The sequence below is a fragment of the Rhinopithecus roxellana genome, chromosome 4, assembly GCF_007565055.1.
Source record: "Rhinopithecus roxellana isolate Shanxi Qingling chromosome 4, ASM756505v1, whole genome shotgun sequence".
NCBI lineage: Eukaryota > Metazoa > Chordata > Mammalia > Primates > Cercopithecidae > Rhinopithecus > Rhinopithecus roxellana.
This window is the reverse complement of record NC_044552.1, coordinates 42,787,960-42,813,420: the sequence shown is the minus strand read 5'-3', so window position 1 is coordinate 42,813,420 and position 25,461 is coordinate 42,787,960. Positions and strand designations below refer to the sequence as shown.

The 25,461-nt window shown below is 36.1% G+C and overlaps 1 protein-coding gene across 2 annotated transcripts in view; it reads right to left on the bottom strand.

Annotated features, from left to right (window-relative positions):
• The window catches only part of EYS (eyes shut homolog), a 1,930,870-nt gene that overhangs the window by 734,753 nt on the left and 1,170,656 nt on the right, over positions 1–25,461 (bottom strand). For both annotated transcript variants that reach the window (XM_030928557.1, XM_030928558.1), the window contains exon 25: positions 24,359–24,450. In XM_030928557.1, the coding sequence (XP_030784417.1) occupies positions 24,359–24,450 (92 nt within the window). The remainder of the gene's footprint in view (positions 1–24,358; positions 24,451–25,461) is intronic.

The following is a 25,461-nucleotide window of genomic DNA, read 5'->3' as shown; positions in this document are numbered from 1 at the left end:
GGATAGGATTAAAACTATGGATACTAGTTGAAGCTTATGTTCAGGGCGAGTAAATTCCCCTTCCTCACCTTGTGCAGCCATATATTCCCCACTCTCCCTTAAAGGAGATTAGATATTTATCCCCTCTACTCTGCTTTAGTTTCAGTTTGGATTCTCCAACCTCCAAACTCCTGTCAGACAGTGCCTCCTACACAGCTTCAAGATCTAGGCTATGGTCATGCTTCCTCCTTCTCAAGTCTGCAGTTGATAATGGCTTCTCAGCCATCATTAGTCTTCTGATGCTTCCCTTGCCAAGGTCCAAACATCTATAAATTATCTTTTCATTAAACTCTGTTTAAATCATTTCAGTATAAATGCGTTTGTCTCCAGCTGGGACCATGATTGATACATCAGAGGATAGACAAAATCTTCAAAAAACTGTAACTGAATAACATCCTCACAGAGAAAACAGGTAATTGTTTTCAAAACAAACAAACAAGAAAACAAAACAGTATCAGGAAAAACACAAAGAAAATACCCAAAGATTAGGACAAAAGGTAAAAATACAGAAAAATCAATGAAAGAATTTAAGGGACTAAGAGACTAGTACTGCTGTACCATGCAACAAAGGCTTATGGGAATCCAGCAGAGTGAAAGGTAAAAGAAAAACATTAAGTACATACTATGGTCTAAATATTTGTGTCTTCCCAAATTCATATGTTGAAATTCTAATGCCCAAGTTGATGGTATTAGGATGTGATATGTTTGAGAGGTGGTTAGGTCATGTGGGCAGAGTCCTCATGAATAAGATTAGTGCCTTTAGAAGAAAAGTCTGAGAGAGACCATTCACCTTTTCCACCACGTAAGGATACTATGAGAAGGTGTCGTCTATGAATCAGGAATCCTGCCCTTATCAATGACTGAATCAACTGGTTCCTAGATCACTCACTTCCTAGACTCCAGAACTGTGACAATTCATTTTGTATTATTTATAAGCTACCCAGTTCATGGTATTTTGTTATAGTAGCCAAAGTGGAGTAAGATTGTACAACTTTGCGAAATTTCAGGAGACTAAAAATAGAGAAGAATCCTTAAAAGTTTCCTGAGAAATGAAGAGAAATTAAAAGATATCACATACAAATAAATATTGGAAAGTTACTAGATATTTCATAGCAACACAAGATATCAATGGATCCATGCCTTCAAAATTCTGAGGGAAATGGTTCACGTTTTGTGTATAAATTCTAAGTGTAAAATTAAGTTTGAGAGTAGAATAGATATACATAAAGATGTGGCAAGACTGTCACTTTCCAGGCAACCTTTGATTAAAAAAGCTAATACGTACTATGTTCCAACATTTTATTCCAGACAAATGAAACAAAATAAGAAAGAGAAAATAAGACATTCAGTAACCATTAGGCCAAACATAGAAGAATAGCAAAGCAAAGTTTCATTGCTAAGAGTCATAAAGTAAATCTCATGAAGAGTTAAAAAAAGATAAGCATAACAAAGTTATTTAAATAATAAACAAGGACATTATTTACTGGGTAGAAGGTGGTGAGGTTATAAGAAAAGGAAAGCTAACTGTAGTATAATACTTGGCTGTGCCAAACATCAGCATATGCCCTTTATAATGGTTTATACTTTGCTGGTTGCTTTTCAAACAATGGACCTAATTTTGGAGATGATCCAGCAAAACAATCAGGGTTGATGTAAGATAGGTAAATTCTCATTCTTCCCAACAAAAAGTCAGTGATAATTTTGGAAATGAATACATAAAAATAGTAAAACACCTTTTTTACTTGGAAGTATGAATATTGAAATATAGAAGAAACTTCTGAAAATGTATAGGTAATTACCTTTGAAATAAAGTAGGATTTGGAGAGCATCAGTGTGTCTATCTCTTCTCTTTAATTTTCTAATAAAATTACAGAAGACTTTGATATAAAACCCAGTGCAAAAATGCAACGAACACAATAGTTGTATGAACACAAACACCAGAATAGGCAATATGTGACCAGAAGAACCACACTGGTGAAGAAAAGATTCTGGGTGTTGACAACCAACAACTGCACTAAATGGATTTCATCACCTTTATATCTGGTGGCACCCTTGGTGGTGTTTGAAATACACTGAGAGCCACACAGGTGTTTTTCATGAAATTATAGGTAAATTCATTTCAAACAAGAACATAGGCCTTATGTCTTCGGACACAGAAAGCACAAGCTCCACAAGGTCACATGACACCCCTGTATTTTCAATTCTGCTTTCTGTGATGCTCCAAAAAACAATAAATGTTTTATTCAAACTGCATCTATGTAGCTTCTCAGTCATGGCATCACTGGCCATGTTTATTTGAGACTAAACATCATCATGGTTTATGTTCTTTTCATCCTAATAGAGAATTACTGTTGGTGAGAACATCAAGCATACTCCGCCTGTATCACACTGCTCTTGGGTGTGTTATGTATGAGTCTGAGGCCCATTCTGAGGGTACAATGTTCTGTCCATATGCATTAAGAGTAAATGCTTCAGTTACTGGGAGGAGTTCATACGTTCCATTATTTTAAGCTTCAAAGTGTGGGATTTTTTATTGACCTATTTTGAAAGTATGTTTACTCATTAATAAAAATTGCTAGTGATTTTGCAGTGTTCTTCAAATCATAAGGCATATAGCTAGATGCTTTTAATTTTACTTTAGCATCTTGTAAGGAAATGCTCTCAAATAAGCCTCAGGCAAATGGTAAGCTGTTGACATTCCCTTTGGAAAAACTTCATTTGATTACAGTAGCATTTCTCTTTCTCCTAAATATTAAAATAAAGCAAGCTGAAGTTTCTAAGCTTTATAGAAACTATCACAGAGAGTTTTGTCTTTCCTTTTTAACATACTGGACAAAAACTGAGCTTAATGTATAAAAGGCTACTTTCAGCAAAGCTGCTCATGAGCTAATCCAAAAGAAGTTGATCTCTCCTTGGAAAGGATCCTAGAAAACTGAGTTGGAGGCAGATTTTTTGGCCACCTTCGCACATGAATTTCTTCAGAGTGGTGGCAGAAATCAATGGTTTCCTTAAATAAAGCACTCCAGGGACAGAAGAAATCAGAGCCTGGCTCAGTTCCTGGAATTTGTGTTTTTGCTTGTATGATCATTCCTTAGCAAGTACTTTCAAAGTCAAATCCGTTTTTCCACATTTATAATCAAAAGGAATAATAACCTAAACTCAGATATAAAATTCTGATGCTTAAAGTAATTCTCATCCTGGTGTTATCAAATCTTCATTTTCTAGTCTCTGATCTATGGCAGCTGAACTTATGCCAAATTAACAAGAGCAGCAGTTTTAAAATTATTCCATATTTTAGTGTATGTGGATGCATCTCTGCATGAGTTCTATGAGTTCTTTTTAAGCCGTTAGGCCTTTTTCCCCCACCCCCCACCCCTGGTTTGTTTTGTCTTCCTTATATTGATTAACTCATTTATTCATACTTAATTCATTCATTTATTCATTAGGCAAAGCTTTATAAATACTTAATATTTATCACTCACCATAGCTAAGTGCTAAGAAATTGGAGGTTTAACTTTATTTCTGCATCTTTATTTTGAACTTTTTTGAGACATTAGTGGTACATCTTAGTAAAATTTTCTAAGTTCTATTCAGGCACTTGGGTAAATGTTCCAAATATTACCCAGCATAATATGGCTGTCCTTAGGTAAAAGATAATGATATGTAACAAAAAATATCAATGTAGATAACCTAATAATAACTGTATTAGCTAACATTTGTTAGGTGTTACTAAATGGTTTCACCTATTTTAGCTTTTTTGATTCTCAAGAAACCCAGTAAAACTGAGAAGTTGTGGTACTTGATCCAAATTGCACAGCAAGTGATGGTGGAAATAGAACTCTAGTTGTCCAACTCAAGACTCATTCTTTTCAAGACAACAATGTATGATACTGCAATAATAATGACATAATGCTGACTGAACCATTACTTCATGTTCCTGGACACAGTGGTATGATAATTTGAGCTTTTATACATTACAATGAAAAGCTATACACATATATTTGAAATTTTAAAATGCTCAAGAGTAAAAAAATTACAAACATTTATTATTTTCTACATGCAAGGCATATGTAGTACATTATACTATATGCACAATTACCCTCTGCTGTAGGTACTATTATTACCTACATTTAACAAATGAGAGATTTAAGGTTCTGAGTTTTTAGTAACAGGCACAGGGGTTTACAATGGGTAGCAGTGCTAGAATTTGCTTTTAATTTACTTGTTTCTAGAAACTTGTTTTAATTGGTATGCTTTGCTTCCTCTCTTAAAAAAAAGTGAAAACCATGGATACTTTATCAAAATAGGCCATTTAGATACATTTTATTGATAGTGAATTAGATTGCATTGAATAATGACACGTTTCTGACGGTAATAAAGCAGCAACATTCAGGAATAATTTGTTTTATTTAGTTGCATACTAGTTATTATTTCAGGAATAATATTTTTAAAATCTAGCTTTTCAACTCTAGCAAATAATGCATATTCTTGCCTGTAAGGGTTTGGCTTTTTTGTTTTGTTTAGTTTTTTTGACAGCATCTCACTCTGTTGCCCAGGCTGGAGCACAGTGGCGCGATCTTGGCTTAGTGCAACCTCTGCCTCCTGGGTTCAAGCGATTCTTCTGCCTCAGCCTCCTGAGTAGCTGGCACTACAGGTGCACACCACCAAGCCTGGCTAATTGTTTTGGGTCTTTAGTGGAGATGGGGTTTCACCATATAGGCTAGGCTAGTCCTGAAATCCAGACCTCAAGTAATCCACTTGCCTTGGCCTCCCAAAATGCTGGGATTACAGGCATGAACCACCGCGCCTGGCCTACGGTTTTTCTATTAATATTATTCACATTAAAATATTTATGACACAGCAGTGTTTTTTCAAAAATGTTTTCATATGATCATTTAGATTCCAGAGTGGTGACATAGGAGACATTCTAGGGGACACAGAGAAACCACAGGGTAGGGCCAATAGTTCCCTACTCAACTCTTCCTATTATCTCCAATCCAGGTCTCAAACAAAAGAGGCTCTCCTTTAATGATTTCATACTATAGCTATCTATGTAACACCTTGTTTAAAAAAAAAATCTCTGCAAAGTTGTGGTATGGCTATTTAGCTCTTCATGATTGAGTACACTTGAGTACATATTAAATTATGTGTCTTAAGAAGCTTTATTTTGGAAAATCACAACCTTTTATTTTATAATAACCACTTCTATGCTATTTCTTATAGGGCAGAAAGCACTAAAGTGAGTTTCTTCTTGCCTTTAAGTCTAAAGGAGTCTTTCCTGTGCTCTGCCCTCTGTGTGTTCAAATGAGAAAACCAGGCAAAATAGGTCGATTTCACCAGAGGCCAGTGTGATCAGATGACATTAATATCTACGTGATTACCTGTACCATCTATGCCTTGGCACTGTGATAAAATCACAGGGACAGAGAAGGAAACTCTCATTGATTGAAATTGATTTTCTGTTATCTCATCAGAATAGGGACTAGAAATGTAAATTAAGTTGAGATGTAGAAAGTAAAATTATATGTCTTGCATACCAGAGTTTTTGGCAGAGATTCCTGTATGCTGCAATTGGAATATATGGCTATAATTGAGGGAAGGTTCTGTCCCATGGAAAAAAGGAGTAAGTTTCACTAGAGTCATCCTCCTCCACTCTATTCCCCACTTTGGTTTTAAGTTAGATTTATATTGTGGTTTGATCACACAGTCCCTGAGAAAAGGTGAGGTATACTGTGGTATTAAGGTTGCTTTGTGAACTGTGGTTAATGGTCACCAGGTTTCTGCTTCCATAAATGTCTGGAGTAGTGTGGGAGTGCCAGGGTGTCAGCTGAACTGGAAAAATGCAAGATCAACAGAACAGCCCTGATTCTGACTACAATTTAAATATTCGCTACAGCTCCCATCTGAGTTCCTCAAAATTTCATCCTGGCTATTTCCCCACAAATCCTCTCTATAGACTGTTATAAGTAGCTGTATTAGTCCATTCTCATGCTGCTGATACAGACATACACAAGACTGGGTAATTTATAAAGGTAAAAGGTTTAATTGACTCACAGTTTAGCATGCCTGGGGAGGCCTCAGGAAACTTAAAATCATGGCAGAAGGGGAAGCAAAATTGTCCTTCACATGGTGGCAGGAAGAAGAATGAGAGCTGTGCGAAGGGGGAGGCCCCTTTAAAAACCATCACATCTTTTGAAAAATTACTATCACGAGAATAGCATGACGGAAACCACCTCCATTATTCAGTTACCTCCCACTGGGTTCCTCTCACCACACGTGAGAATAATGGGAACTACAATTCAAGATGAAACTTGGGTGAGGACACAGCCAAATCATATCATTCTATCCCTGGCCCCTCCCAAATCTCATGTCCTCACATTTCAAAACTCAATTATGCCTTTCCAACAGTCCCTCAAAGTCTTAGCTCATTCCAGCATTGACCCAAAAGCCCAAATCCAAAGTCTCATCTGAGACAAGGCAAGTTGCTTCTGCCTATCTATGAGCCTATAAAATCAAAACCAAGTTAGTTACTTCTTAGATAAAATAGGGGTAAAGGAACTAGGTAGATACATTCACTCCAACTGGGAGAAATTGGCCAACCAAAGCAAAGGGACTATAGTCCCCATGCAAGTCCAAAATCCAATAGGGCAGTCATTAAACCTTAAAGTTCTGAAATTATCTCGTTTGAAGACATTTCTCACATCCGAGTGATACTGATGCAAGAGGTGAGCTCCCACAGCCTTGGGCAGCATTGCCCCCGTGACTTTACAGGGTACAGCCCCCCTCCCTCCGCTTTCAGGGGCTGGTGTTGAATGTCTGTGCCTTTTCCAGGCACACAGTGCACGTTGTTGGTGGATCTACCATTCTGGGGTCTGGAGGACAGTGTCTTTCTTCTCACAGCTCCACTAGGCAGTGCCCAAGTGGGGATTCTGTGTGGGGTCTTTGACTCCACATTTCCCTTCTGCATTTGCCCTAGCAGAGGTTCTCCATGAGGACTCTGCCCCTGAAGCAAACTTCTGCCTAGACATCCAGGCATTTCCATATGTGGCAGAGGTATGAAAGATTTCTCAGCTAAATTTCATACCTTTAAATCTAGGCAGAGCTTCTCAAATTTCAGTTCTTGACTTCTGCGCATCCACAAGCTCACCACCATGTGGAAACTGCCGACTTGGGGCTTACACCCTCTGAAGCCACAGCCAGAGCTGTACCTTGTGACTTTGAGCCATGGCTACAGTGGCTGGAATGCAAGGCACAAATTCCCTAGGCTGCACACAGCAGGGGGAGCCTGGGCCTGGCCTATGAACCCTATTTTCCTCCTAAGTCTCTGGGCCTGTGTTGGGAGGACTTGCTCTGAAGATCTCTGACATGCCCTGGAGATATTTTCCCCATTTTCTTGGTGATTAACATTCAGCTCCTTATTACTTATGCAAATTTCTGCAGCAGGCTTGAATTTCTCCCCAGAAAATGGAATTTTGTTTTCTATTGACTTCTGTGCATCCACAGGCTCAACACCATATGGAAACTGCCAAGAGTTCGAGCTTACACCCACTGAAGCTACAGCCAGAGCTGTACCTTGTGACTTTGAGCATCAAAGCTTGCACCATCAGGCTGCAAATTTTTCATACTTTTATGCCCTGCTTCCTCTTGAATGCCTTGCCACTTAGAAATTTCTTCTGCCAGATAACCTAAATTATCTCTCTCATGTTCAAAGTTCCACAGATCTCTTGGGTAGGGACACAATGCTGCCAGTCTCCTTGATAAAACATAGCAAGAATCACCTTTATTCCAGTTCCCAATAAGTTTTTCATCTCCATCTGAGACCACTTCAGCATGGAATTCATTGTCCATTTCATTATCAGCATTTTGGTCAAAGCCATTCAACAAGGCTCTAGGAATTTCCAAACTTTTCCACATTTTTCTTTCTTCTTTTGAACCCTCCAAACTATTTCATCCTCTCCCTGTTACTCAGTTTTAAAGTTGCTTCCACATTTTCAGGTGTCTTTACAGCAGCACCTCACTCTCTGTGGTACCAATGTACTGTATTAGTCCATTCTCACACTGCTAATAAAGACATACCTGACACTGGGTATTTATAAATGAAAGAGCTTTAATTGATTCACAGTTCAGCATGGCTGGGGAGGCCACAGGAAACTTAAAATCATGGTGGGAGGGGAAGTAAACATGTCCTTCTTCACATGGCAGCAGGAAGGAGTAGAATGAGATCAGTGTAAAAGGGGAAGCCCCTTAAAAACCCTCATATATCATGAGAACTTAATATCACGAAAATAGTTTGGAAGAAACTGTCCCTGTGATTCAATCACCTCCTACTGACTCTCTTCCATGAACATGGGGATTATGAGAACTACAATTCAAGATGATATTTGGGTGGGGACAAAGTCAAACCATATCAGTGGTTATGGTTGAAGGGGAGGGCAATTTAGGATCATGTTATTTCTCATTAGTATAATTCTTAGATTCTCAAGCAGAAATACATGTTAATTTTGTCTTTCATATCTAGGGAAATTTTTTTTTAATTAAATACATTCTTCTAGTAAGGTCAGGCTGACAAGGAACAATTTATCTTTGGCTCATGAACCATTTAAAGATAATCCACTTCCTAAATCCTAAACACAATCAATATGCTATTTACTTTTTTAAAAAATCAAAATGCACAGATTAACAGCTTGCTTTTTTCTTCTTTCTCAAAACTAGGATACAAAAATAAAAATAATTACCAATCTTTTGTAATAACTTGGAAACTGCTGATTAGTGTTTTCAAATATTTCAGGGAAGGAGGGAGGGAAGGAAACAGAGCGAGAGCGAGAGAGAGAGCATGTTTGGGGTATGTGTGTGCGTGTGTGTATAGATCAGTGTCCTCAAACAGGGATTGTGATTTTTGCCCTCTCCATCCTCCCCATCCAGAAACATTTCACAACAACTGGAATGATTTTGGCTCCTCCCAAGTGAAGGAAGGGGTAGAATCCAGAGCTGCAGCTAAACATCCTACAATGCAAAGGACAGCACCTTACAACCAATAATTATCTAGCCCCAATGTCAATAGTGCTGAGCTAGATGATTGATAGATACATAGATAGATAGACAGACAGGCAGACAGATAGATAGATGACAGACAGACAGACTTTTTATTTTTTTCCAATGAAGACATTTAAAGGATGCCCACTGAAGGGAAGACTTCATGTTACTCGAAACACGTTATTTTCTTTGTTTTGAGAACAGTCACTCAATTGCCTCATTCCATTAGGCAAAAAAGTATGGGGCATTTGTGCAGTGCTGAAAGGGATACAGACAAGCCAAGGGCCTATCCCTCTTGGAATATGGATAAACATGTACGTTCTACTTTGTAGCAAGAAATAAGGGCAATGGTGGATAAGAGTTGTTAGATCATATTGCTATTCTAAATCTGCTGAGGACATTTGCACCTTAAAACCTCAGGGTATTTGGTCAATTGGAATGGCTGGGATGCCTCAGGGAGGAAACATGAAACTTTCTGTTGTAAACGCTCAATTGGTTGAGTATGAAAATATTTTCTTAGTGTTATCTTTGAATCCTGTTTTGCTTTTTTTTATTAGAAGAGTCTCAGAAGTAATCTTCACATGATTATTATCATCACATTAGTGTAATAGAACCTATTAATATATTTGGTCTTAATTGTTCTTACAATGATGGAGTGAGACGTTAATTATTATGAAGATAATGTCTATGTTCACCTTGTGCTACCACTTAGTTTAATATTCCTGTCACCTTACAAGTGTATCTGAGAGTATTCATTACTTTCATTTGTAGTGTAGATTTTTCCTTCAGAATAATAATGTGCATAATAAATAGTTCAATTTATATAGACACCATTTTATAACTGTCTTTTAAAATGTAATACATGTCAATTAGGACTATAGGCATATAAAATACTTTCTTTTTTATTTTTTGTTTTTTCTTTTCGATAATTTTGTTCTGAAATTGTTGAATGATTATTTTGTAAATATTTTATTCATTCATTCATTCATTCATTCATTCATTCTATTAATCATTCAGTAAGGATTTACTGATTTTTCTGCAAAGCATTTTGTTAGATCTTGAGAATATAAAAAATAATAAGCGAAATTTTCACTCTCAAAGTACTCAGATTTTAATTTTAGAGTATTTTCTCTTCGTAGATTAACCATTATTGATATGAAAACCGATTGGAAAGGAAGTCAATTCAATTGTATAACCACTTTCATTTCAAGTAAGATGTCACATGCTATACAGATTAATTTGAAACCATCAAATCTAGACCATTAAGCAATTTAATTTCCTAGTTGTAAAATCAATGTCCATTTCAAATTCAGACAGCTAAACATTTTAACTATAAGTTGAGTATATTCAAATTGAAATATACACAATGTTTCTAATTAGTTCTTATTACTGACAGACATGTAGGAGGTAGTGTTTCCTAATATTACAGAATCGTCATGCCTCTTGAGGTGATATAATACCAATAAAGGAATCACTTTCCTTTCATAGATATGTTAAGAAATCAAATTCTTGGCCGAGGCGGGCAGATCATGAGGTCAGGAGTTCGAGACCAGCCTGGCCAACATGGTGAAACCCTATCTCTACTAAGAATACAAACACTAGCCAGACATGGTGGTGCGTGTTTGTAATTCCAGCTACTCAGGAGGCAAACGCAGGAGAACTGCTTGAACCTGGAAGGCGGAGGTTGCAGTGAGTTGAGATCGCACCACTGTACTCCAGCCTGGATGACAGAGCAAGACTCCATCTTGGGGGGAAAATAGTAATTCTTTAGAGTTGCCAATGAGATCACCAATGGTAAGCTTTGTATAATTCTGAAAGGGTCACGTTACTTAAGTTGCTTGTAAATAAACTTAATATGAACACATCACTTTTGATTATTTTAAATGTCAACATTTCATGGAAGAAAATGTTTATTTTAGCACTTAACCTTTCATTTTGCATTATTTTTTAAATGCTATCCTAAAATTTTCAACCATTTGAATAAAATGAAGTTTCTATTTTAGTGAGAAAGTAATTCAATAATTAACATATTCTTCAACTATAAAATATTATGAGATAAAGTTTGACTCAAAAGTTAAGAAGAGTTAATGATTTTATCTATTTAAAATAACCACAGTAGTGATAACTCAGCTAAATGAACTCAGTTTTCATATTTTTGACAATTTACAACCTACGTAAAATATGCACACAAATATAAAACATCCAGTAAACTTCATAGGCATCTGTTTAAAAACAGAAAATATTTTAAGATATTTGAGAAAGGAAGACTCATTTAAAACACTGATATTTTACTAACAATATTTTATTCAATACCTATGATGTACCAGATTTTTACCCAGGTTATTGTGAGCATGCAAATAATGTCATGCAACTCTGGAGAAAAAAATATTTGTGACTATGTCTAAGTAGTTAGACAGCCTAGCGATCCTACTGAAACAGAACTTCTGATTTTCATGGCTGCTCCAAACTGCATCTGCTTTATTTCACTGCAAACCCTGCTTATTTTTAAGACAACAGATGTTGCTCACTCTAAGATTGCATGTCTTCCTGTGCTAATTTTCTCTCCTCTCCAATAACTGCCCACCTTTGAATGTGAAATCAGGTTTCATCCCTGCCTTTCACTCATTATTTAATATTTATTTATTAATCAACTAGTTATGCCCCAGATACATACTAGGTGATAGGGGTGTATTCACCTGGGAAGAAGACAGAGAAATCCCTGAACACAAGAAGCTTACAGTCTGGTCAGGAATATAGAAAATCAATGAGTGAAACAAGTAAATATAAAATGAAAGTAGGTGCTATAACAGATAACTTGAGAGGAAAACTTTTAGATGGAACAGTTAAGGAGAGTTTACCTCTAGAGATGACTTTTAACCTAAAACTTGAAGAAGAAGAAGAAGAAGGAGGCCATACGGAAACAATGTGGGGACAGAAGAAGAGAAAAATACTGAAAACGACACAATATTCCACTTGGAAGAAACAGTGAGATTAAGAGCTCTGGGGTTAAAAGCATTTCAGAGAGTCCTAGAAGTAATGGAATGTCAAAGTGAATGGAGCGTGTGAGAGGGAGGAAGTCAGGTATTGGGTGAGGTCGAGGAACACAGGCAGGACCCCAAACATGCAGGGTCTTGTTGGCAATGACAAGGAGTCTGGATTTTATTTTCAGAGTACAAGTAAGCCACTGAAGAACCTTCAAACAGAGAAGTGATTTGATTTAATAAGTTTTTTAAAAAACACCCTGGCCATAGTGACTACAATGTTGAGAAGCAGGCAAGAGAGAACTACCACAGCCCAAATTAAAAATGATGGAAGCAACCAGGTGTGGTGGCTCACATGTGTAATCCCAGGACTTTGGGAAGCCGAGGCGGCTGGATTACCCAAAGTCAGGAGTTTGAGACCAGTCTGGCCCACACGGCAAAACCCTGTCTCTACTAAAAATACAGAATTAGCCGGGTGTTGTGGTGTCTGCCTGTAATCCCAGCTACTCGGGAGGCTGAGGCAGGATAATCGCTTGAACCTGGGAGTCGGAGGTTGCAGCGAGCCAAGATCATTCCATTGCACTCCAGCCTGGGCAACAAGAGTGAAACTCCAACACACACACACACACACACACACACACACACACACACACACACACACACACAAAAGGAAGCTTTTTGACCAGAATTATTTCAGAGATGAGAGAGAAAAATAAGTAGATGTAAGATGAAATGTTGAAAAGGACCTTCTGAAAGGCTTGACTATAAAGAGGCAATGGATAAGAGTAGAAGATGACTTTGATTACATAGGTCGACAATAGTGTTATTTGCTGAGATGCTGGGACAGGAAAGGCCATGGAGGGATATGTGAGTGGGGAAGGAAGGAAGGAAAGGAAAGTAGAATACCGATGTTAGGGGCAGGAGACCAGGAATTGTATTTTGGATATGTTAAATTTAAGATACATATGAGGCATACAAGAGAAAATATTAGGTGTTTGGATAGATGAGTCTGAAATTCATAAGAAAGGTCCATGCTGGAACAGGTGTAAAAAGAGAAAGAAAAGACCGGGCGCAGTGTCTCACGCCTGTAATCCCAGCACTTTGGGAGGCCGAGACGGGCGGATCACAAGGTCAGGAGATGGAGACGATCCTGGCTAACATGGTGAAACCCTGTCTCTACTAAAAAAAAAATACAAAAAATTAGCCGGGCCTGGTGGCGGGCACCTGTGGTCCCAGCTACTCGGGAGGCTGAGGCAGGAGAATGGCGTGAACCCGGGAGGAGGAGCTTACAGTGAGCCCAGATCGTGCCACTGCACTCTCCAGCACAGGTGACAGAGCAAGACTCCATCAAAAAAAAAAAAAAAAAAAGAGAGAGAGAGAAAGAAAATTGGTCACTGAGATAGGAGAAACACCAACAACTTACTCTTTTTGAAGCAGACACAGAAAATTATTTCAAGAAGATAGAATGTATTCACTAAAATGCTTAGAACAATGAAAACAAAAAATTGGCTTTGTCAACATGAAGGTTACATGGAGTGACCATCGTCTCACATTGTCAGAAACTGTCTCACAGTTTCTGTTTGTACATGTCCCAGAGTCATAACTAACAACACTCTTTATTTTTAAATATTTATTAGTTTAAATGATAAAACTCTCTACTCACAGGTGACATTAACAAAAGCTGTGTCAGTTATGAGAACATGGATACCAGATTGGATTAGATTGAATAATAACAGGTAACAAAATCAAAATCTCATATGTGGCAAACTTTTGACATGTTGGCATTGAAGAGGAACAGAATCAAAGTAATATAAGATCTTGAGAGGTGCTGTGTTGCAGCTGAGAAATTTTAAAGCCTTTTTCCTTTTTTTTTTGGAAATGGTCCAGCAGAGAGGAAAAGATGGATAATACAAGAAAATAAAGGTGATCCTGAAGAAGAGAAATCCTTGAAAATGTGAAAAGGGATGGAGTCTAGGGGTTGGCAGAGGGGTTGACTTTGGACAGAATTGGGTCAAGTCCTCCAAGTAGCAAGAGGAATAAACTATTTATCTTAAAACTTGTCCTTCAGATTTGGGACCATTCTATTCTAAACTTCTCCGAAAAGCAACTTATCATGCCATGAGTAGCCACAGTTTTCAAATGGAAGTCTCCAGCTATGCTGAACTCTTTGGACATTTTTAGAATTATTCTGTTTCTGGTAATTACAGAATCACTATTTCTAGTTATTATTTAGTCAATTATATATAAGAATCATTTTGCATAGTATTATTGCATTGTTTCAAATGATAGTTATGAAAATTTCACAAAGCTTTTTCTAAAAAAAAGAAAAAAAGCTAGATCATTTCTTCTTAGCCTTTTGGCTATCAAGTGTAAAATAACTAGATCAATTTTTCTTTTAGCTTAAATTTGGGCAAATTTCATTAGCATTGTGTTTTATTGCAGTACCGTGATAATCAGTCATTAATGATTAGTTCCCTTACAAATAAATACATCTGACAGGATTATCTTGGAATTTACATCTCAATGGTTCCTAGAAGTATTCTGCTAGTGAATCTGTGGATAGGGACTTAATGTATTCATTTTTATTGACATGCGGTGATCATTGAGGCTTTAACAATTAAAGCAACCTGCAAGGTCATAACAGAGAGTACACCAAAGCAGCAGATAACCAACAACTATAGAGAATGTCAATTTGGGGAGAGACTGATGTATATAAGCTAAATGATATACAGACCGCATTATTCCATGTGGGCTCTAGTCAATTAACTGTGAAGACCCTTTTGGAAGTGTGCCATACTTCTAATTACAATGCTTTGAAACTTAAGTTTGCTATTGTATTGATTTAACTTGAAGCTTGCTACCTTCACTATGCTCTCATTATATATTTAAAAAGGCCATATAACAAAAAGATATTTGTCTATTCTTTTTGAGATTTGATGTAAACAAAAGTATATTATTCATTGTAACCCTGATAATACACAATTGAAGGAAGCAAATATGGGCTTGATGTTGTTTGATTCTGAAGTCACCTCAATGAACATAGAATGAGAAAGCACGTGAAAGCAATTATTATGTATGTCAGGCCTCTGAGCCCAAGCCAAGCCATTGCATCCCCTGTGACTTGCACGTATATGCCCAGATGGCCTGAAGTAACCTAAGAATCACAAAAGAAGTGCAAATGCCCTGCCTGCCTTAACTGATGACATTCCACCACAAAAGAAGTGAAAATGGCCGGTCCTTGCCTGAAGCGATGATATTGTCTTGTGAAATTCCTCTCCCTGGCTCATCCTGGCTCAAAAAGCTCCCCCACTGAGCACCTTGTAACCCCCACTCCTGCCTGCCAGAGAACAACCCCCCTTTGACTGTAATTTTCCTTTACCTACCCAAATCCTATAAAACGACCCCACCCTTATCTCCCTTCCCTGACTCTCTTTTCAGACTCAGCCCTGCCTGCACCCAGCTGAAATAAACAGCCATGTTGCTCACACAAAGCCTGTTTGGTGGTCTCTTCACAGGGACGAGCATGACAACGTATACTTCAGAATTCCTTTCCACAAATAACTTTTCACTAATAGAAGAAACTTAAGAAGTAACACTTAATGAAGTAGGATATATTCTTTTCAGACTGGGAAAGGAATTTGATAGTGTTTGTAAAATGACTTGAATTAAGCATTAATTTTCTGAAATAATGATTATTCTAAATGTTTCTCAAAAGTGAGTTTACCTCTCATAACACAACTCACTTTCCAAATTTGAATTTTCTGACATTTTTTGATTCAGTAAACTAATTACACTATGGTGATCTACAAGAAACATTTTAAAGACTTAAATTCAGAGTATCATGTATCTAGCATTTCAAAATGCACTCAACTGGATTGTAATACAAGTTAATAAGAATTAAAATTTATCATTCAATAATTGCCTTCAATATTGCAAGTTTCTCTTAATAAGATAACCATAATCTTTATTTTTATATTTACACCAAAAGATCTCACAGGAAGGTTTTCTAAAAATATGATTAACATAACCATGTTTTATTTTTTAGCAAGGATATTTTTTCATCTCTGTTTTCTCATATGAAATACTAAAATTATAAGCTGTCCACTTTCAGTTTGTTTTCAATATGTTTATGTTAGCATAACAGACAGTTCACCTCTTGGCAAAGATAAGAGAAAAATGAGGCAAGCTAGAATTAAAGCTGAATCAAGTGAATTCTATGCAGCAGAAAGATTTAAGTAGAAATTTTAACTGTAAGTCATTTATACTAGAACTTCTCTTATCAGGTTAAAGTAAAAAAAATCATCAAAAACAAGACATATTTCAGGTAAAATTAAAGGACATGAGTAATTAGTGGATACCTGTTGAAGCCTATACCTGTGATATGCTAATCTTTGTTTCCATAAGTTGTTGAGCCTCTAAAGAACATACATTTGTATGGCTCAGTAGATGTCACTAAATTGCCATGATCCAGTTCTTACTAAAAGCATGCAATCGTGGAAAGAAGCCAATTATACTTTACGATCTTGTCTATTTCTAGCCTATATTATCTTGTTTAAAAAGTGCTTTCAAAATATATTTTGAAATTATTTTTTCTGAAAGAATAAGACTCAGGTCTTTGACTGGTGTACACTTTGAATTTTTATATTCTGGATATACGATAAAATACGTGGATACAATAGCTTCCCAGTAATTCCACGTAAATGCAGCTGCTATGTGCTTCTTTTTGTAACATCTGCCCTTTTTGATCAAAATCCAACCAAAAATACTCTCAAAACTCTTGAGGTATAGATGACTTCTAGACTGACATCAGCTGCATAATTTCAGCTGAACTTCCATAGAATAATAACAAATATCTTTTTCAAAAGAGGAAAAAAACCCAAAACTCTGACGTTAAATGGATGCATCAGGTAAAACCTAAACTATTCTACGGTCCTCTGAGTTGACTAGCAGTGTTAATAATAGCAGTATATTTTATTAGATTAATTTCAGTAATTTTGTAATAGGTAATATGTTTTCAAGTAAAATGATGGGAAATGTCCTACTTTTAAATCTATAATTATTTTAATTTGTCTTTAAAAATAGCCCACAAAGGTGATTGGTAACCAGTTTATCAGAGCACTGGAATAAATTGAATTAAAAATTACAGGCCAGGTGCAGTGGCTCAGGCCTGTAATCCCAGCACTTTGGGAGGCCAAGGTGGGTGGATCACTTGAGGTCAGGAGTTCGAGACCAGCCTGACCAACAGGGTGAAACCCTGTCTCTACTAAAATTACAAAAATTAGCTGGGCATGGTGGCAGGCATCTGTAATCCCAGCTACTCCAGAGGTTGAAGAAGGAGAATTGCTTAAACCACAGAGGTGAAGGTTTTAGTGAGCAGAGGTAGCACCACTGCATTCCAGCCTGGGTGATAGAGCAGGATTCTTTTTTGAAACACTGTCTCAAAAAAGAAAAAAATAAAATACTTAAACATAGTTAATGTCTATTCTAATTAACTGGCCTATGTAGGTTACATTTTAAAATCCTCTTTTCCCAAGTTAAATGATGAAATTTCACTCCTACTGTATCTTTTGTGTTAAAGGAATATATACCACTTGGAAAGGAAGAGAAAAATAGGTTTATGTTACAGGAACATTTCCTTGGTTGAGTAATTATGTAAAATGAAAATCAATTGTTCATTTTTTATTTTGTTCAAGTTAAAGTAAAATCAGTATTCCATGGTCATGTTTTTCTTGACACTACTGACAGGGGTTAATTAAAAGATTAATGGGATCATGTATACATTTCATTAGAAGCAAATTGTTTATGTTTTGGAAAGTGGCTAAATAGATAATTTTTGTTTGTTTGTTTCCACTTCACTGATTTTCCAGCACTCTGAGCCAAAGGTTCCTGCTCTAATTGACACATGTCCTGTTCTTGGTTTCGTTCTTATTATCTTCCAAACGAAGTGAAAAACTTGGATGCTTGCTTACTATAGTGATAATGTTTCCATTGTCTTTGTTCCAATTGTTACTAAAATTAGTGGTTTCTTTCAGACTGCTCTGTGTTTTGAATGCACAATTTGCCACATTTTTATAATATTTTCTACCACTCAAACACATAAGAAGGTATATGATGTGATGATAAAACAATTTTTCATTCCTAGGCATTATGCACTAGTACGTTGGGTGAATCCTGGAGTAGTTTAAGTAATAGATAGTAGAAAGAGGCAATTATTTATAACATGTAATCTGACATGGCATGCATTTTGATGAAGTTATAATTAATAGATAAATAGCATATACATCAGTACATACTTTATAAGCAATGCAATAGATCACTTAAAACCAAGAATAAAAGAAATATGAGCACTTTGGTTCCAATTCAACTACTAAGTGTTATAAATTGTGTTTACTGATTTTTTGTTTTTATCCTAAAGATTGACAGTTATCATATTTTCCCTTATAGAAATCTCATCTTGTTTATTCCACATTGTTTTAGCTGATGTACTCTTCCTCATGGGTGTAAAGCTAGAAAACCTTTTCCAGCTTCCCTTGTCACAAAGTGTCTCCACCTGACTAATCTCTAGCCAACAGAATGCAGAAAGGGGTTGGATTTGCCACTTCTAGTCCTTCCCCATTAAGCCTTTCACCCCTCCCTCAGCATACTGACTGGTGGAGACTCATGTTCTCAGCAGAATATATGTCAAACACTTCAACTAATACAATTTGAGTAAGGTTAAATAAATGAACTTTTCACAAAAATGTGGTCAGAGAATAGAAAAGTCACAAAGGATAGTACAGAATGCCAGGACCACAACATAGTCACTCTGACACTACCTCTACATCTAAAGACTAGAGGAAGAGAGAAGTTATCAGAACAGAGTAGAGGGCCATTTCCCAGGAGCAAAGACCTTGACTTCAGGGAGAGAACCAGCCCATGGGACACAACACAAGGTCAAAGCAATACACATTCAGGCTTTACCCTCCTGCCTCTCTATTTTTTTGCTATGAGGAAAGAATCTGTTCCAGACTTTTCTCCTTGGCTTGAAGGTGGCCGTCTTCTGTCTTCATGGTGTCTACCTTCTGTATGGGTCTCTCTCTGTGTCCTAATTTCTTCTTTTTATAAGAACACCAGTTATATTTTGTTAAGGCCCACCCTGATGAATTCATTTTAACATGATTACCTTTGTAATGACTCTGTAGCTATAAGCACATGTTCTGAGCTGCTGAGGGTTAACACTGCAATGCATACATTTTGTGAAAATCCAATTTAATCCATAATAGAGCCCATTAATTTAATCCACACAGGTTAAGTCTCAGAGGACCAGTGCAGAAAGAAACGGGAAACAAGCTGTAGGGCAGATCCGGAGAAGCCCAGACACTTAGCGCCTATTGTGTACTATAGATTAGCCCACCCTATTAAGGAAAGTGAGTATTCCTTGGATTATTTATCTGATCTCTTAAATATCCTCCAGTAAGACTCTATTGCATGCGATGTAGTTCACAGTTCTTACTATGGCGTTTGATGACCTGTACAACCTTACTACTATTGCATTTTCATACCCGATTCTCATTCCTTCCTACCTAAATGATCTCAAATTATTACCTTCCTCTCTTCTTTTGATACCAGTACTTAGTTAAGGAACACCCTTCTCCTATTATCATCTAACAAATTAATATAATGACATTCAGGCTTTGTATCTGGTTCTATATCACTTGAGAAAATACCTGCCAATGTGTGGATTTCATTGGTACATGTCAGTCTTCTAAAGTGTCACGTCATTTACTGTTTATATAAATTATATGCCCTTTTTCAAAATGCTTTGTAATTTATTGCATGTCTAATGCAATGATTTATTGTATCCAATGCATGTGGATGACTGTACATAAACAAAACTGGTAAATTATTATCTCAAGGATAACTAAAGATGTTCTCATTTGTTCTAGGTTATTCGGCTTTGCAGAGTTTGTAGAATAGGAGCCACCTTCTCCCAAAGAGTCAAACCAATAAATTCTCCATGAGACAGTTTTAGAACTGACAGAGTGTTTGTGAATTACTTACAAATTAGGATTTTGACTCAGAGCTTAAATGTAAGGTAACAAATAAAGGAATTTTTTTAAATTAATGGCAGTATTTTTAATTGGTAGACACTTAGAAAAATCTAAAATCCCATAGTTGAGGAGGTCAGAAAAGCCTAACTTAACTCTATCTTTTAATGCCAAATTCTACCCTTCTTCAAGGACAAGGTAGAAGTTAAGCAGTGACTTTAAATGGAAAAAAAAGAAATAAAAACCCAAAATACACTTGTTATTAAAGACAAATTCAATTATTATATTAATATAATTATGCTTTAGTATATAATTATAATGTAATATATATTAGTGTAATATATGCAATGATTATAAGTAGTGTATAGTATATTAATAACTTAATACAATACATATGCATAATTATTATAACTACACCAACAGACACGAATAAAATATAACATCAGACTCTCATATTTGTGTTTTACAGAAAATACCTGTGCCACTATCTTCAGCTTCTCATCCCCTTCTACCTTAATGTTTTACCTGGCTGTGTTCAACAGTGGAGTGACAAATGCTCACCCACTTGCATTCTGCTTCATGACATACTCTATGCTATTTTTCCGCATTCTAACTTTACTGCTTTATCCCATTTTGACTGTCCCTTTCATTAAAATATGAACACCAGCTATAGTTAATTTCTCACTAAAATAATTTTTAGTATGTGTGCTTTTAGTATCTTTATTATGCCAAAGTATATTTCACCTGATTTTAAGCACTCCATATTTTCCTTCCTGCTTTTGTTATTTTAAGCAATCACACATTTCTTTTTTGAAAGGGCCGTCCTGCTCTGCAGAACAGCTTGTCTTTCCTTGTTCTCAAAAATAATGAGCCAGGTTACTTTTTCATAGAGCAGATTTGTTCTGCTTTTTCTGAGACAGATCTTCATCATGGGCCTAGCACAATTTTGCTGTCCTTTTTCTTCACAGTTCTATAAGAGTATATAAGTCAAGACCCTTCTCCTATATTCATTTTCAAGAGGAAAGACTTATTTCAACAATAACAAAATAAAAGAGGGTAAAATTGGGGCGAATTGTATGCACACCATTTACCTTTACTTATAAGAATATGTTAATGGTCAAAACATTTTAGCTGCAACAATTCGTGAATTGTATTCAACTCACAATTCAGGGTTTTGACTTTCTTTCCCCAGGACTATGTTTTAAAGATACAGAAAAATAAAATTAATGGAGCTTCACTCTTGTACTTTATAGATGATAATCATGGAGAAAATATATTTCTATAAATTTTTTGTTACTTTAAACACACCAAAAATCTGAGAAGAAATATTTCTGAGTTTAGATTATTTAGATCAGATATAGACAGGATATCAACTAATTTTTGATAAAAATAAAAAGCAACGGTGCAAGCAAACTGAAACCAAATTGTAGTCATATAACATAAAAGAAAGTGATTTTTTGGTTAAGTATTCTTAAAAGTGACATTTTGTAATAAGGATAGTGAAAAATATGTATTCTTGGGATTTAAAACATCTTATACATTTAATGTTTCTTTTAAAGGAGACTGATATCTTGTTACTTTAACAATACAAACTGTCCGTGTTTAGTAGAAACAATGATCAGGTCAAGGGGCAGGAGATCTGGGTTCTAATCTTGCTCCCTTACTGACTAGCAATGTGATAGAGAAAGTTGTCCAGCTTCTATGAGTCTCAGCTTTCAAACATGCAAAATGACTGCTACGGGCTGAATTATGTTTCACTCAAAATTAACATGTTGATGTCTCAGCCATCAGTACCTGAGAATGTGACTATATTTGGAAATAGGGTCTTCAAAGAAGTAATATGCTAAAATGAGGTCATCAGGGTAGGCTTTAATCCAATGCGTCTGGTGATCTTATTACAAGAGGAAATTAGCAGACACATACAAAGGGTAGATGATGTGAAGACACAGGGAGAACACAGCCATCTGCAAGCAAAAGGAGACCTCAAAAAAAATCAAACCTGTTGTCATTTTAATCTCAGAATTGTGAGACTAAATTGCAATTGTGAGATTAAATTGCCTGTAGAATAGTGAGAAAATTAATTACCGTTGTTTGAGCCACCTTCTCTGTGATACTTTGTTATGGCAGCCCAGCAACCTAGTAAAATAGGCATTATAAGTTTTATGATGATTAGATGTAGTTATGTGTGTATAAATCATATGGTACACGGTAATTGTTTAGTGTGTGTTAATTAATATTGTTGTTTCTTCTGCTAGTATTTTTCCTGGACACATCATTTATAACTCTTATCTTTACCTGATCTTGAACATACAGCAGTTCTTTGCTGGTAGGGGGAAAACAGTAATTCAATTCATATTACATTTCCCTAGCATGGTTCATGGGACCTGTAACTTCACACTTTCAGATTTTGGAGTGAAAGCAGCCTTGAGATTGTGCCATTGTCTAGTTATGTCATTATCTCTACTTAATCTCCCTGTCTTTCAGTTTTGCATCTGAAAAATGTGGATAATTATAATTGTTTACAGGAATAAATTCATATATATAATATAATTAGTACTTGATAAAAATTATTGATGAAGAAACTGTAATTATGATTTTTTAAAAAAATAATTTTTTTTTTTACTCTTTTCCAACCATGCCTGAGGCCAGGACAGCTTCTGTGGGTTTTCCCTGTGTCTCTCCATGATACCAATCTGTCATTTTGCTTTATTCAGGAGCCCATCTATGTCATTCATGATTTGATTCTTACCACCACCCAAGGCTCATGGACTTGCTTCCCTACAGATGATGGTCATCCCTGCCCAGGGAAATTATTACCTCAGCTGAGATGGCATTTTCCAAAGTGTACTGCCCTCAACATTTGTTATTTAGGAGATTAAAATGATGAAGAAATATATTAAATTTGTGTCTGTGTTATGACACTTTCAAGTATAGTGACACTAAGCATTAAGAAAAAAAGAAAAAAAAAGATGATTTATTAAATAGCATCTCAGAGTTGTTAAAATGCTCATGTTCATTTTGAGTATTTTGGTTGGGGGGTAGATGTGATGAAAGCTTTCCTCAATTTATTTGATGATACATTATTTTTTGGTCAATTGTCTGTAAGAATCTATATTCTAGATAATATAATTTGGGTAGTTGTAGCCTAAAGAAGGTAGAACTTCCTTAAAACCTCTCATTTAACTTTTTTCCCAGTCTCTCTTTAGGATTCCTTTTTTTTTTTTCCTTTTTATTGGCTTTAAATAGATATTTCCTTTTACTAAATAATCTATTGCCAGAAAATAATTTAATCTACATAACAGCTTATGGCTGTGGTATGTGTTGTCAGCATCACTCAAAGAAATAAAAAAGGTGGAGGGAGGCAAGGCACATAACAAAAAAGCATTACAACTGTATTAAAAATTAAAATTTACTAAAATTCAAATGAGAAAAAGGAGAAGTTTACTTATCAGATTGGCAAACTGATTTATTTCAGATGTTCACGAGCATTTGGGGATAGGGTCACCTTCAAACACAGCTTTTGAAAATATTAATAATATACCTTAATTACTCGATCTGGATTGTGGTGGGCCATTTTAATTTCCTTCTTTATGCTTTTCTGGAAGTGCCACATTTTCTACACTGAATATAATTTACTTTGTTCATCAAAATAAATTACCAGTTTAGTTTATGTGTTAACAACTGCCCTATGAGAAAAATGTGAGGCTTTTATGGATCTTTTGTAAATCTCCTTATGTGAGTTCATTGGTAATATAATCCCGGCCAGGCGCGGTGACTCACGCCTGTAATCCCAGCACTTTGGGAGGCCCAGGCGTGCGGATCACGAGGTCAGGAGATCGAGACCATTCTGTGAAACCCCGTCTCTACTAAAAATACAAAAAATTAGCCAGGTGTGGTGGCAGGCGCCTGTAGTCCCAGCTACTCAGGAGGCTGAGGTAGGAGAATGGCGTGAACCCGGGAGGCGGAGCTTGCAGTGAGCCGAGATCTCTCCACTGCACTCCAGCCTGGGAGACAGAGCGAGACTCCGTCTCAAAACAACAACAACAACAACAACAACAACAACAACAACAACAAATAGTGATAATGTAATTCCTATAATATTCTTTTCTCAGTACATTTTTTAGAATATATAGAAAAGCTTGACAGATGTTAATTCATACACATGTACATGTTAATACTAATCAGTATGACCTCAATTTTGAAATGACAAGGACAATATTATGAGGAATAGTCTTTGCTACTTAATGAGATTAAGTGGAAAATAAATAATTATCTTACCTGATAAGCAGTGTATAATTTTGCCCGTCGTCCACTCTAATAGCAGTATTAATGCTTTTAAATTTTGCTTCACCAGGACAGTAAAAGTGGTACTGTTGGGGAAAAAAAGTTTGTCTTCAGTTTTTCAGCATGAAGTTAATACCTTATATTTGCACTGGACTTTATAATTTATCAATATATTTTACATCACTTTGGAGAGACATGAAGTTCGAAACTTAAAGAGAAGTGATAACTGAAGGTTTACAACTAATAAGTCCTATAATTAATATGCACAAATATATGAGTATTATATAGATACAAGTACACATGTATATACATGTACACACACACATCCAGATTGTTTTCCAGTATTCTGAGGAACGTGGCTGGGAAAGGCAACATTCTCTACCAGTAGAAAGCAAATATTCTTGGAATCTTCCTTACATAACAGCAGGTGAGCAAGGCAAAGAGTGGTTAATACAATCTAGAGGACAATATTAATGTCACAGGAAGGGAAACTTTAGATTGAGATATCAGGGTGTCTGGCATTTGCAGAATTATTGTTAATGGCAACTAAGTTGTGATCTACAGAGGAAAAGTCATGTCTATATCAGGTATGATTAACCAAGCATCCCCAGGAAATCCATGGATGTGCTACAGTGGCTTATTAAGCTTCTTAGCAAGCATGTGCCTACATGTATATTGATTATATCATGTCTATTCTTTCCCAGAGAGGGGTTTTAATGTTTTTATTGTATCTAAAAGTGATCTATAACCCACATGTGTTAAGAAACTCACTTGCATTGTGTTTCATAACATGTGCCCCTAGCTGGCTGTATTTAAGTAGATATACCCAAATACTCTCAGATGTAGTCCAAAGATAAAGATAATGCTATGTATTTTAACTTTTAATGATATTTGGACATTGCAAAAGACTCCTTTCCTTTATAAGATTATTTATTGTCAGTTGACTTTAAAAACTCCAATAAGAAGCATTAGGAGAAATTACTGCAGACTTGTAAAATTGTAGGTTAAAATATTTTATGAAATAATGTATTACTAAGACTAATGCATAGCCACTGCTTTCCCTATCAAATGAGAAAAAAATTAATTCACAATAGGTT